Source organism: Amblyomma americanum, chromosome 4 (assembly GCF_052857255.1).
Source record: "Amblyomma americanum isolate KBUSLIRL-KWMA chromosome 4, ASM5285725v1, whole genome shotgun sequence".
Lineage (NCBI taxonomy): Eukaryota > Metazoa > Arthropoda > Arachnida > Ixodida > Ixodidae > Amblyomma > Amblyomma americanum.
The window spans coordinates 98,587,417-98,606,442 of NC_135500.1; the positions used below are offsets into that span (position 1 = coordinate 98,587,417).

Below are 19,026 nucleotides of genomic sequence, written 5' to 3' on the forward strand. Positions count from 1 at the left end.
TTGTCTCGAGAGACTTGTGACCTCGTGTGCGAGCGCTTCAGGCGCTCTTCCTCGTATCCGAAGGCTGTGAGCGGACGGCGGCAAATTTCTGCCGAAGAGACAATTTTGATTGCCCTTAGCTATATCGGGAATCGAAGCAGCATGAATTCTGTGGCCGACCGATTTGACGTGACCGAGTCTTCTGTTGTGTTGTGCCTTCGGAGGGTGCTGGACTTTCTCATGGACATCAGCGACGAAGTGATCGCTTGGCCAGACGATGCAGAGCTGGCCCGCAGCAAGACACGTTTTCTCTCTAAGAGTGGTGGGAAAGGTCCCCGAAATACTGTTGGCTGCATTGATGGCAGCCATGTCGAGATTGCCAAGCCTGAAGACTTCACTGCTTCCTATATCAGTAGGAAGAAGTGGCCGTCGATAATACTGCAGGGGATCTGCAATGACCAGAACAAGTTCCTGGATGTGTTCATCGAATTTCCCGGCTCTGCGCACGATGCCCGCGTGCTGAAGGAGAGTCCCTTCTTCGCGGAAGCCACCAGTAAATGCGGGGACGATTACATACTGGGCGACTCGGCGTACCCGCTTCTACCGTGGTTATCGACACCCTACAGGGACAATGGATCAAGCTTTACTTCGTGGAAAAAGAAGTTTAACAAGTACCATAGCCAGCAACGAGTGGCTATAGAGAATACGTTCGGCCTTGTTAAACAGCGCTTCAGGCGGCTGTATCTGATTGATGCCAAGAGCATTCTCCAGTGCTGCAAGATTGTAATGGGCGCTTGTGTGCTTCACAATTTGTGTAATGCTGAAAGAGATTTTATGGCCGAGCTTACAGACAACCCTCACATTGACGATGTAGGTAACAACGATGAAGATATCGGAATCACCTCACCAGCGTTCTCCGAGAGCTGAAGGCGAATGATTGCTCAGCATCAGTGCTAGGAAAACATCCTTGCTTGCGTAAAGAAACATTTCCCCGACAAGTTCTGAATGGCTACTCTTTATTTGTGCGCACGACACTTATCAATTCCTTCAGCAAGGCCATTCTTGCGTCGTGCCGTGCTTGCCTGGCAGCCTCCGCATCTGCAATAACCTTCAAAAGGACTTCCACAGGTGCGTCCCTGCGACGCCTTTTCTTTGTTGGCCCAAGCTGTGGCTCTGCTTGGGGCTCGCTGCTGGGTTCAATTTCTTCCCTGTAAAATGCATGAGAATGACTTCCCGTCATGTCATCACAAATAAAAACAACTTACCCAGAGGCGGTGTCTTCTTGTTCTGGGGATGGCTGGGAAGTCAGGGCTCTTCCCTGTGTCAGCAGCACCGTTGGTGTTATGTGGTGGTGTTTTTCGCGTACGTCCGCTAGCTCGCTGAAAAATTTAAGCAGTTTTTATAGCAGTTTGGAAACAGACACCAAATCAAACTTATTTTACTTACCTCTCGTAGTCGCATGACACTCGAGAGTGGCCCGACGAGTTGTTTTTTACTTTGGTTTTTTTATATCGGCGCTCTAGTGATTTCCACTTATTCTCCACCTGAACCGCTGTCAGGTTTCCGCCGAACTCTGCGTTTATTATGCCAGCCAGCTTCGTCCACATCAGCTTCTTTGTTCTGTATATAATGTTGGAGTAATGCATGTGCATGCAAGAAGCCAAACATATTAAGGCATGTTACTTTTACTAGATAAATAGAACTTTGTTTACTAGTAATGCACGACTTACCTGAAGCCACCTTTCTTGCTCCCCAACTCGGTGAGCGCTTTGTAATTGGCGATGAGAAGCAGCGCCTTAGGCCTCGGCCAAAATTCTCTTTCAGCATCGGGCTGGGCTTCAGCGCTCGTACTAGGGTATGGCAGCGCCAGCTGCGAATCGTCGGCTGCCGAAACCGAGCCTCTATCTCTACTGTTTGGTATGTCGGCTGCGGGTTCCGTAGCCCTTTGGCTGCCGGGCCGCTCGGCACTTCCAGCTCCGCCGGCCTCGTTGGCAAAAACAACGCTGACGCGTATGCCATCTACGAGAAATAAGCGGCAAAGAAAAAACAAAAAAAAACTAGGATCAGCAAGCCACCGCGGTATGAACAGAAGTGCGAACTGCGTACCCGCGAAAGTTACCACACACGTGCTATTGCTATTACCGTCACATGTGCTCAAATGGCGACACTCACCATCCGTCTCGTACAGCAATCCTCCTTGCTCCCCGGCCGCATGAACGCCGTTTTCATCGACGACGGGGAACACGTCCCTTTCCTCGTTTTGCAGAAGCAACTTCATGTCGTCTGCAACACAGTTAGATTGCCGCACCTCGTGATCTCGTGAACTGAACAGAACTGACAGCGGAGCAAGTGCAAACGTGCAGAGAACTCGTGTACGAAAAGGCTTGCACGATGTCAAATGAAGTGCGGCTGCGGAAATGCTCCAAAATAAGCGCACACAAGACGCTGGACCACGCTTTCTATGCCCGAGCCGCTGCACGGCAAAATGGCCGCCCCGCGCATGCGAAGATACCGCTGTAAGCTCAATGGCGAGGCGGGAGGTTAAAAAAAAAAAGGAATGGAGCGAAGAGCGGAACGGCTGTGAAAGAAGAGAACAACTAGGCGAGGATGCGGAGAAAAAAAAATAGAGGGGAAGAGAAAAAAAAGAGCGAGGAGGGTACAGAAGGAGGAGAGGCGCCGTTGCGAGAGGGTTTTCGGCACGCCAACAAGGAAACCGCCAATGTGGCTATACGCGTATACGTACCTGCTGTCACATAAAGGCGCTGGTTTCCGTGGACAATGGGTGCACCGGTGTCGTCGACTACCTCAAAAATTTCTGTCTCCACACCTTCCAAGAGGATTCTCAGCGGCGCGGCCATCCTGTATCTCCTCCGAAATGAACGTATGAAGTGAAAGCGGAGCTGACGTCCGTACATATAAGGGACGAAGAAGATGCAAAAGATAGCATGCAGAACGAGTGACTCCTGCTAATCCGCAAACCGCCAAAGAAACGGAATAAGATACTACCCGTAAGCTTTGCACCAACACAGGCGCGCGCATGCATGTCAGCACCAAAGAGATATCGCACGGGAGAGCTGCAGATGCCGAAGCGCTGTCCGAAACAGAACGATACCGCTCAACCTCTGCAAGAGACGAACCAAAGATACGTTGATACCAGAAAAGAGCTACGGATCGTAGATGCCGCAAACTAAGAATTAGATACCACTTAAGCCAGCAGCAAAAAGTGCTACAACGCCTGCACGACACATGCACGTGCATGCGTATACAGCAGAGGGAGCGCGCCGAGACGGACGCGCGTATGTGCTGCAATAAAACAAGACCCGAAACCAACTCCGAGGAGTTCACGAGACATAACGGATGCACATTGTGTCTCATATACGATGCATCCGTTATCTGCCGTGAACCGCGCGTCTCACGCGTTTACGAGGTCGACGCTCGGAGCGCGCGCATATGCCGGTACGATCGAGCCGAAACCCAGAGGTGCGAACGAAACAGACGTCGTTAGCGATCGCTGAGCCTGCAAGAGAAAAAAGCAACGATATACAATACAGCTATATAGCTGATACCAGAGGCGATGACAGGCGCCGCGCGCAAACGAAAAGATATAAGCGCGTTAACGAGTTTGAAAGATAACGGTGCGCCAGTTCGAGATATGCCACGAAGAACTGCCGAAATCGCGAAGCGCGGCCATCGTCGTCCGAAAAACAAATCGGGAGTGACCGCTGAACCTACAAGACACGAAACAAAGATAAATACGGCTGATACAAGAATAGAGATATCGTAGACGCCGCAAGAAGATATATATGCCAGCTGCAAGCCAACATACAACAAGAGCTCTCATGCATGCATGCAGTATACGTTAGAGAGATATGCCGACGTGCACGCAGCAAAATAAAATACGACCGGAAACCAAACCATCTTATCAAGTAATCAAGAGAGGTAACGACGCTGAATTCGCACGAGACGGCGCGCGGCGGTGCCGAAATAAGCGCTAGTTGAAACGAGTAAAGAAGATGCGGCTCGGAGATTCGACTCGAAATAAGATACGCATAACCATGTTAGGAAAATAGCACAGAGATACGAACGCGAACGCCGTTTCTGCGCGCTAGCTCTTAAAGGGACACTAAGGAGAAACTGAAGTTGGCTTGTATCGATAGAATACCAGCTCCTGATCACAAAAACGCCGCTCTTACTGAAAACAAAGCTCTTGTAAGGTAGAAAATTGCAAGAACCAAAATACAGGTATCGCCACCACAGGCCAATCTCGCAAGTACAAGCGTGATGACGCCATAGGACAAGAGACGCCACCTTGGAGGAATTTTCCATCCTACTTGGTCTTGCGAATCTCTGAGGCTGACAAAGGTAGGTTGCGAAGGTCAATATTGAAGTAAGTTTTGTTTTAAAACCAATAGTGCACTTTTATCACTCAAGGAAGGCAGGCAAAGAGCCAGGAGAGTTCTATTTGTTATGGCGCTTCGCGTCTATGAGCTTTGCGTGCCCCGTGGTTTTGTTTTTGACGCGCTTCGATTTACAAGCGCCGAACAGCAGAGGAACTCCAAGTGCCGCTTCAACTGCAAATTTCTTGGAAATAAATCCATCTTTCGCTCCCGGACAAGCGTCAACAAAGCCCTGAAATGCCGAACTATCAGATATTGCTAACAAAAATATTTTGATAGGGTTCTCCTCAGTGTCCCTTTAACCACCCAAGCTGTCGCGAATGCGGCTCCCTCCATTTTGTCGTCTGCTAGCCACCACAGCGAAGAGCTGGGTAGCTAGCAGACGACGCTGTCAGCACAACGTGGGCCTCTTCGATTTTCCACGCTCCGGCAGCCCGCTGGCTGCCAGCAAGTTAACCCCTGACAGGAAATCGCGTCATGGTCACGTGAACTGGCAGCCACCGGAAACCGTGAGCAGCCGGCTCTCGCGTCCGCGTCGTCTGCTGATCACTTTCATCATGTAGAGCGAAGAGGTAGCTGCTCTTGCCGTGCTCACCGATGCTGTTGGCCGGAGTGAGCCCGTTGACAGCGAAGATGATGACGACGACGTGTCTGTTGTGCTTCTCCTGGCGGCGCATGTAGAGAGGCAGGACCGTCACAGGGTCCCACTCTATGTGGAGGGAGTCGTGCCCACATATTTGGAATTTGAATTCCGGATACTGTTTCGGATTTCGAGAAACTTGTGCGCAGATCTCACTGGAGAATTTGAGACATCTGCCTTCTACCCGGAGGGATGCCGAGGACGGCGCCAGATATCTGTCCAGAAGACGATGCTCATCGCCCTGACGTACACATCGGTACTCAAACCACGATGTACCAGATTGCCGACAAAATCGACGTGAGTGAGTCCACGGCCCACGCTGCAATATGTCGGGTATTAGATTTCTTGTTCTCGATAAGCGAGAGAGAGATATGCTGGCCGGACCCTGACGAGCGACAGCGCAGCAAGACGGCTTTCTGCCAGCTCGCGACCGTCGCGGACGAGTGCCGCCGGACGTCATCGGGGCCATCGATGGATGCCATGTCCGCATTGCTCGACCCTCAGAGTCGGAGGAAAGTTATTATAATCGAAAAAAGTTTCATTCCATCATACTCTAGGGGGTCTGCAACGTTGACATGGTTTTCATAGACGTTTTCGTCGGCTTCCCCGGCAGCGCGCACGACTCCAGAGTTCTCCTCCGCGAGAGCTTCCTCTTCAAAGACGGGGAATCTAAATGCGATGGTGAGTTAAAGAACTTCTTATTGTTACATCACTAATGCGTGTTTAATACGTGCATGATGCGCGGAAGAGAGTTCAGAAAACTGAAAGCGGCGCGCGCGCATATATGCAAGATATCGATTAGTCGTCTCGGATCGTTTCCGCTAGCTTTAACCAAGCTGAACTGAGCAACAGGTATAGATATAGTGATTCTTGGAATTACGCGTTTACAAATTGCTACACATGCTACGGTCGGTCATATACGCAGGAGGATACCTTTTGGGCGACGCTGCCTATCCGTTAATTGCTGCCGTGGCTGCTGCCCCCGTACCGCCAGTCCACGACCAACTGGCAGCCTTGGATGGCGGCATTCAACAATGCGCACAGTCGGCAGCGTGTTGTTGTGGAGGGCAGCTTCGGCCCGCTGAAGGCGCGATTTGAGCGGCTCCTCTACATCGACGTCGCCAGAATAAGCCATGGGTGGTGCGCATCGTGCTGGCAGCTTGCGTGCTGCACGACAAGACAAGGAGGTGTGGCGACGCAATGCAAATCTTTTAGGAGGTGGACAGCGGAACCAACGCATCGCCAACCGAGCCTGCCGACGACGAGGAAGAGAGTGCTGTTTCGGCAGGAACATTGCGTGGCTCCGAGCCTTTAATCGAGAAGTATATATGCCTCCCATGTATACCTGCATGCCTTCATTTACTTATTCATTGCTTCAGTTTTATTGAGTGTGAGGTTACATCACTCCATTACATTTAAATATAAAATTAAGGCTGAAAGCAGAGAAGTTAAATTATTTGCTTTCAGCAACAATATTGTTATGTATATGTTGCCTGTTGGGACTATAAATGAAGCAACGCAATTGGCACGTACGATGACTTGCAGCCTTTTCTATCTTTTCTTAATGGAGTGGTCTTCCTACATTTTTTATCAAGAGTTGTTATTGTCTTTTTCATTTGTGTACTTTTGTATTTGCATGCAATTTCTCAGTTTTTATACATTGAAATATTTGTTATGTACATTGCAGATAGATGATGTGGTGAAGAAAATATATTATGGTGCATTGTTAAATGCAACAGCACTTTAATTAAATGGCTGTGACTGTCGATCCTTTCTTACTTTCTATCAAAAGATATGGTTTTACCTCATCACAATAATATCCCAGGTGTCGATTTGCGAATGGGAATTGCTGTTTTCTGTGGTTTTATTTGTCCCAGAAGGAATAGGTTTTCTTTTAGTGTATATATGGTCCCAATAGGGTAGCTGATTTTGTGCTGGGCTTGTCTTCTGGTCCCTACTGGGAACTTCTGGTTCTAAAGTGGGATCTGCTAGCTCCTGCTCAGATTTGTTTGTTGGCAGCCTTTTCTGTTTTATGTTAATGGTGTTCCTGAATCGCGCACTAACAAAATTTTCTAGCTGAATCTCATGATTTTTCATGCAATAAATTGCATAAATAGTGCTTAAGTTTAATGAAAAACTTTGCTTAATTATTGACCATACTCCACTAACACATGTGGCCTGCCCTTAATTAATGAGGGAGTATATCATTAACCCATAGTAAGAGTTTGAATGTGAGCTGTATAAGTTTCTCATATAAGTTGTGTATATTGCAACGCTTTGTTGTTGGTCTTGTTGACGCTGCTACACTTCAAGCTCTGTGTTCTATGGGCAAATCTAGCTGTGTGGTCCTGCAGGATGACACATTTTAGTGTAGGTTAATTCTTTTTTCCGTACTTCTTGGAGTATGCTACTGCCTGTCACCTGCATAGACTGGTTAATGTAGCAAGGGATATTGGTACACAAAATGATGTTCATGCGTGATATTTGTGAAATAAATTTTCTTGCGTAAATCATACAGAGTAGCCTTTCAGTTTTCTCTTCGTATATGCCTGCATTCTGCCCCATGAACAATAAATGACAAGAGGCAGTGTCTAAGCTAAACTGCTGGAATAAGGGTGTGCAGTAGAGATATTTTAGACAGTTATGCTCTACAAGTAATCAGAATGTATTTTCAATGAAACACCGAGATCTTATTACGTATGCATGGCTGTAGAATATATGGAAAGATGAAGCACTAGGATAATTTAAAGTACACACATATTGAAATGTAATACAGGATAAGAGACAAATTTACAAGTGTGCATATACACACGCACATGTATCCAATTAGTGGAAATATATGGAACTGAAAAGAATGAAACATACTGAAGCAATTAATTAATGAGTTATAAAAAATGTCAACTGCTGACTAGATGGAATAAAAGAAAACAAAAAAAACTATGCATTAGTTAGGAGGCTTGGAGAATGATGTGAGGAGGAGGTCCATCACTCAAATGCTGCAGCCACCCAATTTGCTGCACTCCTCCTCTAGTCACCAGCAATCTTTCTTCAATGGCCATCCACTGCTGCGTGTTAGCTTCAGTCACCATAAGATGGCTTACATGTTCAAATGTGCATTGTGTCCACTGAATAGTAAATGACAACAAGCATGCAAGCTAAACTGCTAGAAGGATGGTGTGTGCTAGAGAAATTTAGACAAGTATGCTCTGGAAATTTTGTTGCCATCCAATTTATTATCAGTACACACAGAAACAAGTGATCAGAATGTACATTCCATGAAACATGCAGATCTTATTAGATTTTAAACTATATTAAAGTATGTACACAATATGAAGTGCAACCAAGAACGAGATGAATCTAATGTGTCTAAGTGTACACATGCACACACACATACATAGCAACGTAGCAGAAATATACAGAACTGAACACAAACATATAACAGCAATTATGAATGAAAATTATAAAAGTAAGCGCTCACTAAACAAAAGATGAAACATTAAAATTAAGCATTATAGTAAGGAGGGCTTGGAGAGTGAATTGGAGAACGGATCGGGGAATGAGTGGGAATGAGTTGGGGCACGTATCGGAGAATAGAGTGAGACAAGCGCCTGCCGTTCAAGTGCTGCAGCCACCCGCTCAAGAGCTGCTGTTCTCCTCTCTTCAGCAGCAACCTTCCTCTTTTCAAGAGCCATGCGCTCCCTGTGCTGCTGCTGTCTGTTAGCTTCGGCCACCTCAAGATGGGTGACGGCACTCTCGAGCACTGCACGAGAGGTATCTGTCCTGGGCCTCTTCCTGGCTGGGCCTGGTTGCTGTTGCAGGGGCTTGGCAGCGCGGATGGGCTTGGGGGCTGCGAGTCTCCAGCAGTAGTGCTGCCTCTGCTCGTGCTCGGTTGCGAGCTTCCAGGAATTGGGCTCGCTGTGACAGTTACCCTGCTGGGACCAGGCTGGGGGCTTGCTGCAGGTTCAGCCTGGCTGCTGGTGGCAAAATAATGCGACATCATTATGCATTCCTTGCACTAAAGAACAGAGACTTTGTAGTGCATATGTGTAATCCCTACACAAAGGGCACTGTCATTTATTTAGTCATTTAATTTCGTACATATAATTCTGCTGACATCAAAAGTCAACTTGGAGCATCTTTCAAACCATTTAGGAAACAGATTAAATTGCTATCAAAGGCTTTTCAATTTCAGTTAGCCAAAAAATTATTTAACACTGCAGATTGTTTTGTATTTTTGTTCCAAAAGGTCTACCCCATAGAATTAACCTGTCAAGTGTAATGTTGCGCCCTAAACAGCCATAGAAGGAACTTTATAATGCTCATACCACATTTACATTTACAAAGAAGCTAGAGCACAAAATTTTTCAAGAAGTGCAAACTAAATTTGACAGCTTTAATGTCCTTTCAAATGTATCAAGATCCATTTTCAAAAAGTGAGAGCATTTTATTGTCAGTAATTCTAGATTGCTGAGAGCAATGGCACAATATCGTTCAAGACATGAAGCCTTACATATGTGGTGCCATAATGTTCTTGATGTGTTGGGCTACTATTTCACATGTTGGCCACATTAATCAAGAAAAAGCACTCATTTGTACACAAAGTCAAATTTTTCAATGCCTGTGGCCTTCCATGTTCCATTAAACCAGCTGTTTACTGCCTGCCATATATTTTGTGCAAGGTTCAGTGGCTTCCCTACACACCTCTTGTTTTTCTGAAGGCCCTTCTTTAATTGGTAGTGAATTTTTTTCATACCTAACTCACGGATGTAACTGCTAGGAATGTGGCTGAGAATGCGCCATATATTTGTGGCAGTTCAGTTATTTTATTAGTAGGAAACACACAGACATACTCATGTCTTGGTTTATATTTCTTGATTGGTTTATGGTTATTGAGTGAATGGTCGGAGTGTGCGAAGAGCCTTGTACATATTCAACCAACTGTGCGTAGCAGCCATAAATTTTGATACCTAGATGTGTCAGTGTTATACAAGTCATCACGGCTGACATCAAAGCTCTGATGTACACCTTCCACGTGTGCGTAGAGTTGAGCATGCAGATGAGACTTCTTGGTGTCTGTGTTTAATTATTGACTCGGTCTGTTATGTTCAGAGCAAAGATTCATGTTTTGCGGAGGTTTACAAGTCTCCGATATGCGACTGGTGTTGAACAGAGATAGTTCTTTTGTTAGGTTTATAGTAGTCCGAGCTACTGCACCGTTTATGGACACATTTCATGTAGTCGTTGTTCCTTACTTTTGTCTCTTGATAAATATGACTTGTATCCTTGTCTAAAGCGAAGCAATTGTTGACACTCTTTGTCATGAGTGTAGTGCTACAGTCATGGGCCTTTCTTGTCCTAGGTGTCACATTAAGACACAATTAAAAACTGAAAAATGACTACCACTACCCCCTACTTCACCAACATCCCTCTGATTTTATGCTGGGGGAAACCCCTGGTGGTGTTTGATTTCAAATATGTTTTGCACAACATGCACTGTGTTTTCCAAAAGTAACCAAGCAACTGAGTTTGTTCTTTAGACATGTAATGGAGCACATGCATGGCACCCCTTAAACCTTAAATCTGTAAGGGTTTCATTAAAGGGTTTCTCTCTCTCTCATTTATTCTACTCGACATAAGATGTACTGTCCAGTTGAGTCCTCTTTCAGGCGCGTTTCTTTTTGGGCCACTTAGAAGTGCAGGGTCTATGAAAAGTAGATCACGTCCGTTTACAAATGTTGTTTGAGTTAAGATTTTTGTCCCGTCTGGTCTTGCAGTGGTGTGGTCCTTCTGAGGCTGTGAAGCTACTTGTGGGACACTGACACGGTTTCTTCAAATCTAAGAGTGCCAGCAGCTTAGCTAAGGCTCCACAACATGGCCCAAAGAGACTGTGTCCACGTATCATGCAACTTGCGCACTTGTTACAAAGACATATAATCCTTTAAGCTGCTGGAGACCACTGCCTGTGCTGCCACTGGTGATTGCATTGCTAGCCAAAGAAAGCACGAGCAACAGCTACCCAACAACAACAGTAAAAGAAGTGGCAGTGACATAAATGACACTCATAAGTACCACGAACCTTGTTTGTCCAAGCTTGAAAACCTGGCAGCACACCCATCGAACTTGCTGATGCAGAAACCTTGCCATTCGTACACACTATTCTTGCGTCCTCACTGAGAAAATGGGTCCCTTTGTGTACAGTCTGAATGGAAGGGTACAGAAGGGTGCATCGGGTTTGGACCTACATCTTGGAACATGCATCAGCCTAGATGCACAAAAACATTGTCAGTTGGTTGTATTCACATTTGTTCATTTTATCTGCCAAAATAAAAGTGAGCATACTTGCTGCACAGCTGCATAAGCAACATTGTTTTCTGCATGAGTCATCCATCATGAAAATCCGCTGCATAATCGAAAGTGCTCCGTGTGGCTTTGCAAAATAAGACGGCTGTAGATAGTATGACAAACGTCTTTCGACAAAGGTTTGATGTCATGACATTTGGCTGATATAAATGTTCTCTGTGCCACATGTTGTCACGTCACATACGCCTGCGGCTGTTTTGTTGCCTGTTGTAGCCACCAGTGATACCAAAAGACATCCCAATATAGCTCTCACTATATGTACATATGAGCAGAGTTGGGCCATCATTATCTTTCTATGAACATGACCATGCAGGTGCACACCATGGCATATACCTCTGTAGGTAAATGTGATACAAGGTACACAGCATTTAAAAATAATGTGCAATTGGTCACCTGAAATACGAACTCGCTTTATGTTCAGTTATGTGTATGCATGCGTCAGTGTGCATGCTTGTCGCATCTATCAAAGTACCACCGTTCTTATGACCATGAAAAAGTGATTTAAACACAGTTTTACACTGATGGCTGTACTGGTGTTTGGCCAAAATCATGTCATCATAGGCATTGTCCGTGCACCCCGCACCCCACACTCCTAATCTCCATCCCCCTGCCCCATGGCTGCATAATCCCGCAAAGCTAGCCAGAGCTGCTGAGCACTGCAACTAGCACCAGAATTTTGCGCCAACGCAACTACCTTTGAAGTTTGCATTACCACAAGGGTAAACGTTTGTGGTCACTTTTTCCGTATCTACACTGAGAATTCTTGCTGCTTAGCACGGTGCTAGGAGTCACCTCTCTGTGTCCTGCTTTTACTGTGATTTACTCAGAACATGAAAGCTGTGTTAACTACTTTGTGTTCGGGTGCCAGTACCTCGTATTCCTGGACCTAAGGGCTATGCAAACACATGCAGGAGTGAAAATTCGAAGACCTGGCGTCATCCCTGCAGCGAGTCCATGAGCTGGCCAAGCGTAATCCCGGCTACCTAACCCTCTTGGAGAGACTCATCTCGGAGATGGAGATGCCGAGAGCAAGCAGCGCAGCTTATTGCTTCTCCTGGCGGCTTGATGCGTCGGATGCTGCCGAAAGGTATCAAGTGACAGCAGTCCGCCAAGCACCCCAGAATACGCATACACCTGTTGGCACATGGAAAGGACATTCTAGAGAGGCCCAATGGCACGTTGCAAACTATTGCAGGAGCTCTGGCACAGACCATGTGAGGCGAAGTTATGTTTTCTATTAGCTAAGCACAAAGTGAGTGAACAAAGGCGAATTCATCACGCTGCGAGTGGTTCTTGCTTCAATGGGCCCTGCGTTTTTCTGCCATGAATAGAAAAGCCTGTAGGTGTCTAGGAGCAACTCAGCTCGTCCTAACTGCCTGGTGTGTCTTACCTTGAATAACTGTGTCAAGTTAACGACTGGAGTTTACTTCTTCTGTAAGGGCACGAACATCATCATGATTACTTGTGTGCACCGTATTAAATACGCTGGGACCTGATAGACATTTATTAGCCACAAGAAAATTTGTCAGAGATACTCATGTGCAGTTAGACCCTCGTTCCTCCAAAAGTTGCAAATGCAGTGTGTCACTGGTAAATGGAACAGTGATGCATTAGCTTAAAGAGTTATGATTGCACATAGGTGTGAACATATGTCACTGATTGCTATAATTTAAAATGCACATCCTGATTGGCCTGTTCCTCCAAATGCTTGCTGGTGATCTGCATTCATTACGCAAACCTCTTTATCACTTTTAATTGAGGCAGTGTTGAAATGCGGTGTCAGTATTTGTGTTACAGCTTGGTTCAGGAATCATTGAAAACATTTTCTCATGCCAGCAAAAAAAAAGAAAATAATTTTGTTGCCTTATGACATGAGCCCTCACTCAAAGATTCTTCAAGGGTGATATATACAAATTTTAATAAATGAATTTTTTTTAAAGTTCACAGGACTGTTTCAGCTATGTGTATGTCGTGCCTTAACTGCACTTTTGCCTTCAGCTTAATGCCTTCCTTTGGGTTCCATGATCTGCATGAAGACACTATACCTGGAGACTGTTTGCTCTGTGTGAGGGCAGCAATACCCACAAAGGTAGAACTTTTGCTCGTATCAGCATGCCAAGTATATTTACAAAAAGTTAGCAGGTAGAGCGTGTTTTGTGAAGCAGTAAGCATTGTGAAGGAGTAATGAGGATGTTAGAGCGCACGTCAACCGAGCAGACCAAGTCAAGGACAAAAAGGGTGTAAACGATTCCCATACAGTGTGGCGCAATCTTCAAACACTTTAGAGAGGTTAGACAAACTTACCCTCCACACAAGAAACTTATGAAGGCACAGTCGGTAACCTGGAGACAATTGCAGACCAATACTTATGCACACCTCAGTCTCTTAAAAAAATCCACCCAAATATATATAGAGTGTAAAGAATATGCACATTCACATCAAAGATTAAGACGAACTTGAACGACGGCCCAAGTTTCTTTCAATAAACCCCTATCTTACAGCAGTATTAAATGCGCACTATGTGGGGACTGCCCCTTGCTATACCACAGAGCATGGGCATGCCTCAAAACGAGGGCTGCCCCAATTAACCACAACTCTACTCTTGAACAGTCGGCAATTGGTTTTTGAAGAAATGAAAGGCGAAGTAACAGTCTCGCTACTTGATGGACAACTTAACAGCGCCATGAGGGAAGGGAGGAAGGTGAAGTGAAAGAAGAGAACGAGCCACCATAGTGGAGGGCTTCGCAATAATTTCGACCACATGGGGATCTTTAATGTGCACTGACATCGCACAGCACATGGGATCCTTTTGCATTTCGCTGAAGCGAAATGCGGCTGGGTTCGAGCCCGGGTACACCGGCTCAGCAGCCGCGCACTCTAACCACTGAGACACCGCGACAGTGGGAGGCTGCACTGCCAAACACGAACTGTGAAGACCAGCTACGGATGATCGACAAGACAGAATGGAGAGCACAAGCCGTTGGGGTCTTGAACTGAGGGCCGTGCCCATTGAGAGGCTACGACCATTTATATTCCCAGTAAAGTTTTTCACTCCTCCTCTTTGCTTGCACAGTTTCCTCATGCTGACGAGTTTGGGCTTAACTGCTGGTTCCTCTTGGGGAGTCTGGTCCATAGCTGTTGCCCCATCAGGAGCTGGCTCGATCTGAAGCCACTGACACCTGGAGTATCCTGGTAGCTCAGCAAGGCCGAATGAACATACTTTGCTTTGTGGAATAGATTCTTTAGTGTCCCAATCATTATTTTGTCTCGCATTAACTGTGCAGACTGGTACCGGTAGCATGGTCAAAGCCGTAGGCTGCTGCAAAAGTTGCAAACTCCCATGATGGCTTGAGCTGTCGAACTCCTCAAGCAAACTACATCTGGGAACCTAGAGTGGTAATCCACCAGGATGAATATTTGACCTTTAACGTAGAACATGTCCATGCTAGGATGGTCGTTGGGACCAGAACTTCACCAAGATGACATGGCTGGAGGCACATTGTTCACTGTTGGAGAGAGGTGATGTCTGCCGATATGCCAGGCCACCACACTGACTCACATATCGGAGAAATGCTCGTGTTGATGCCTTGGTGCCCTCTGCATAGCAGGGTCAGTAGTGCTGACCAAAGTTCAAACAAGATACCTATGCAAGCACCCTTTTCCACCGAAACATACTTTACGAGAGGCAATGGCATCTTGGAAATCTGCGCCCACCCGTGCTGGCAGAAAGTCATGAGTGCATTGCACGTACTTGCTATCCAAGTCGTATGCTTAGGTTCATGAGCAGGACTTCAGACTAGCAGGACACTACTTGCATTTCATGTAGTTCTACATTGTCCAGAGGATGTCTTCGGAGAGGCGGAAATTTGGGCGAGTTGGTAAGTGTTCATTTTCGCTCTCAGCGCAACACGAACGGGACACAAGACGAAGGACTAGCACCTGTTTGTGCTAGTCCTTCGTCTTGTGTCCCGTTCGTGTTGCGTCTTCGGGGAGATGCGTGACAGGGTGTCTGCCATGGTTAGGAGTTTTTAGGTAGGCGTGGCGTCCTGAATTGATATTGGATTGTATTCAGCTTCAGCCTCTATATTCGAAGGATAACACGTATAACTCCGTCCTACCTAATAGGGAAATTAGTAGCAGATGGTGGGTTTCGATGTCGAAATTCATTTGCCAGACAAACTCATCAAAATGCTGAATAGCCCATGTCGTAGCCAAAGCTTCCTTTTTCGTCTGGCTGTGATCTAGAAACAAAAGCGACTGGTCGACGCTCCCCCGAGGCATGCATCTGCAACAAGAGCACACCAAGTCCAATAGAGCTCGCATCTGGAGAAATTGTAGTGCCACATGACGGATGGTACTTAGTTGTGCATCAACCTGGTGCGAAAAGTTTCTTAATTGTAGTGAATGCTGTCTCGTTATTCCTGCCATGTCTAACAAGTGGACTTGCTCAAGGCGGTTCGGTTCGGTGCTGCGACATCGGAAATGTATGGCAAGAGTCTGGCCCAGATATTAACCATTCCCAGTAGTCGTCTGACTTCTCCAGCGTCCCTTAGGAGCTTTCGTGGAGACACTGACTTGAAGAAAGGAGGCTTCAGACACCCTGAAATGGCACTTTTCCTAGTTGAGCGAGATGCCGGCCTTTTTTAGCCATGGGAATACTTGGTGCAGCCTGGTCTCGTTCCCGGCGGGTGCGTCCAAAAACTAGAATGCCGTCAGTGCTGTTAATCACCCCTTGTTGGTCTTCCAAGGATTCTGGCTATTTTCTTTTGGAAGTACTCGGGTCTGGAGGTGACGTCAAAGGACAGACGACAAAAGTGTATATACGGGCCGAATGAGGTGATGAAGGCAGCCAGCTCCTAGGACTTGAGGGACAGCTTCACTTGGTGGAAGCCTGCGGTTGCATCTAGTTTCGAGAAGGTGGTTGTATTACCAAATGAGCCAAAAACTTCCTCAACTTTTGGAAGATTGTCAGTCGCCGCCCCTGCTTCAGTGACCGAGCACATGTTGACAGTGGACGCTACAAGGTGCGGCGTGGAATGGAAACTCCTCGTGACTTACCGCAGGTCGACAACATACGTCAAAGATGTGGAAAAGATTGTGAGTGCCCCTGCATAAGTGACTCACTGCAAGTCAGTAATGGATGTTAAGGTGATGCGCAGGGGATGTAAACCCGCATGTATGTGACTTACCGCATGTCGGCGATGGGCATTGTGGGGTTTCTAGCGCGGTTTGAACCCTGCACTCAGGGCCAACACCACTCCGCTAGCTCAAACAACAGCTGTGGCTGCGAAGAACAACACCACCGAGGATTAGCCCGCAGGCAAAACCATTGATTGGGATCTCCAAAATTCGTACGGCTTCCCTCGGTTTCGCGCAAGCAGCAGCACCACAGCAGGCAGGCAGCAACAGGCAGCAGGCAGACAGCAGGAAGACAGCAGGCACGGGAAACAGTTCTGGTCACCTGTGCCGCGGAGGTGTCGTCGCCTCAGTCCGCTCAAGCCGGCGTCTCGCTCTGAACTCTCCGCCACCTGTTGCGTGCGCGGCCGCAGACGACTCGAGGGGGAAAACGAGGGCTGCCCGCGTGATGATGTGAAGACGCGGGCGCCTCTTCCCCGCTTCCTCCACTGCCGCTCGGAGGAGGCCGGTAGGGGAAAAGCAGCGGTAGGCCACCAGAGAGAAAGATGTCGCAGGCGAGCGAGGGGCAACCTAGACCCCCAGAACGTCAAGGTCAAGGGCAGGAGAGGGAGACTGACTAGCGCCAAAAAAGATGTGCGGATCGTGCGCCGCAAATCCAACAGCTGTGTACAGATTTTCATGGCACAATGGGGCTGTAGCTTAGACAAAATTTATTGTGGGACTATAAAAAGAATGAAAAATAAATTGTCCCTACCCATGCCACTAAGTATAACGGGCTTCGTAGCTTTGACAGCAAAATCCACTGACTTCGATATGGTAACGAGAAAGAGGTTTGACGCCGAACCAGAATGCGTTAAATTTCAAAAGTTTCTGTTGGCCGCACAAAACGTGTGCGAGGATGTGGTCATTCGTGAGCCGGCTCCATGCGCTGCGCAACGCCAAGCACCTTAGCCCCCATATCAGGACTCGAATGGAGTCTAGCGCCAAGCAGGCTAAATTGCCAGCGCAACCGGATCAAAAGTTTCACGATCTCATGTGAACCCCAAACCTTGTATGAAGCTGCTGATGCAGCAGTGAAAGAGGAAACAAATGGAAGAGCAGTCAGAGGGAGCAAGATATCTGTGCAGAGCTTGAAGAAAGGCAACAGGAAGGCAGAGGAGCTACGCATGTAGTTCAAAAGGATGGACAGGCTGCCGGAATCTTGTGCCAAGCTGCAACAAGCAGATTGAAAGGAGCAGCTGAGTAGGCAGGGAGAAAAGGGAAGTGAGGACAGAAACAGCTTTCCTACTTCTAATAATAATAACAATAATAAAGCAGGAGTTGATACTTCAAGTGGAGGGGACACTTAAGCTCCGCCTTAAGGGTATGACACATATCTTCAGTGAGTTAACGCCCATATATGCAGAATTGATCGTTCTCAACTGAACATACATAGATGGCGAGTCCTCATACCCCTACCAGTGCAGTGGCGCAGCAGTTAAGCAATGCACCACTGCACTGGCAGGCACCTGTTTCTTTTACAGCCCTGATAGGGATTGTGTGACACGTTACTCTTCCCGAGCAATTTCTCGTGCAGCTGGCACAACGCTTATCCAAACTCTGGTAAGCTCGGATTGCTTAGCAATGGCGCAAGATAATATGGTGAACATAAGTACGGTGACAAGATTCTTGGTCGGTATTGTTGACCATACTAATAATAACAATCTTTATTAGCACATACAAAGGTGGAAAAGAAAGAGCACCAGCATGAAGCAGCATGCAAGGATGGACTGAAAGGTGAAAACCCATAATTAGTGCGCCGGCCAGCCAACTGGCTTACATAAACGCACACGCATGCACAAGCACACCAAACACATGCATGCATACAAAGCGTCAGTGACTCCTCACAGTCAACAGGGAGGGGCGTCCACACGGCCCGGGGACTGCCGAAAAATGTAGTTATTGTTGCTGGATGGACAGAATGGTCATAAAGGACCATACAGGTGTGCATGAACTCGGGCTGGCCAGAGCACTTATTACGCCTGATGGTGGAGTGGAAGTAGGAGCCGTACAGCGCTGAACAAAGGAGGTGCTTGAAGGTTCACCACCCCAGTTCCTTGAGCCAGGTCGCTTAGTGTTGCAGGGGATCGCGCCGTTGGCCAAGCGAAGCGCACAAGAAGCTTGTGGCCCACCTTTGCATGCTTTTGAGCCGTTCGAAGAGATGAACTTTGAGAGGATTCCATACGGAGACGAAAAACTCAAACCGGGGCAGCACAAGGGCAATATACAGAGTTCGGAAGGCCTCTGGACCACAGAGCTTTGTCATTCAGGAATGGAGGATTCGGGAAATTGGACTAGGTTGTCTGGGCCGAGAAAGGATGCGGTAGAACTGCACAAGGACGAGAAGTGAGACAGACAGACAGACAGAAAAACTATTCAGCAAGTAAGTTTTAGACCCAGCTGGGCCCCGGGGCCACTGCGCGGTCCCGCACTGCATCAAGTAGGTCATGCCGGGACATGACGTCGGCAGCCCGA

General features: G+C 47.1%; 1 protein-coding gene across 1 annotated transcript; it reads right to left on the minus strand.

The window, feature by feature from the left end:
- Positions 1-988: 988 nt before the first annotated feature.
- LOC144130273 (uncharacterized) lies at positions 989-2,448 on the minus strand. The gene is made up of 5 exons (XM_077664233.1): positions 2,152-2,448; positions 1,710-1,998; positions 1,426-1,599; positions 1,245-1,358; positions 989-1,187 (listed from the first exon to the last, which is right to left on the minus strand). Exons 1-5 carry the CDS (start codon positions 2,255-2,257, stop codon positions 989-991), a joined length of 882 nt encoding a protein of 293 aa, XP_077520359.1. The 5' UTR covers positions 2,258-2,448.
- Between the last annotated feature and the right edge of the window lie 16,578 nt (positions 2,449-19,026).

Excerpts from the sequence above, each read along its gene's own strand:
- LOC144130273 (XM_077664233.1), bottom strand. The coding sequence starts at position 2,257 with ATGAAGTTGCTTCTGCAAAACGAGGAAAGGGACGTGTTCCCCGTCGTC. Across the intron at positions 1,999-2,151 it reads ATTGCTGTACGAGACGGATG|ATGGCATACGCGTCAGCGTT; the intron begins GTGAGTGTCGCC and ends TATTTCTCGTAG. Across the intron at positions 1,359-1,425 it reads GTGTCATGCGACTACGAGAG|CGAGCTAGCGGACGTACGCG; the intron begins GTAAGTAAAATA and ends TAAATTTTTCAG.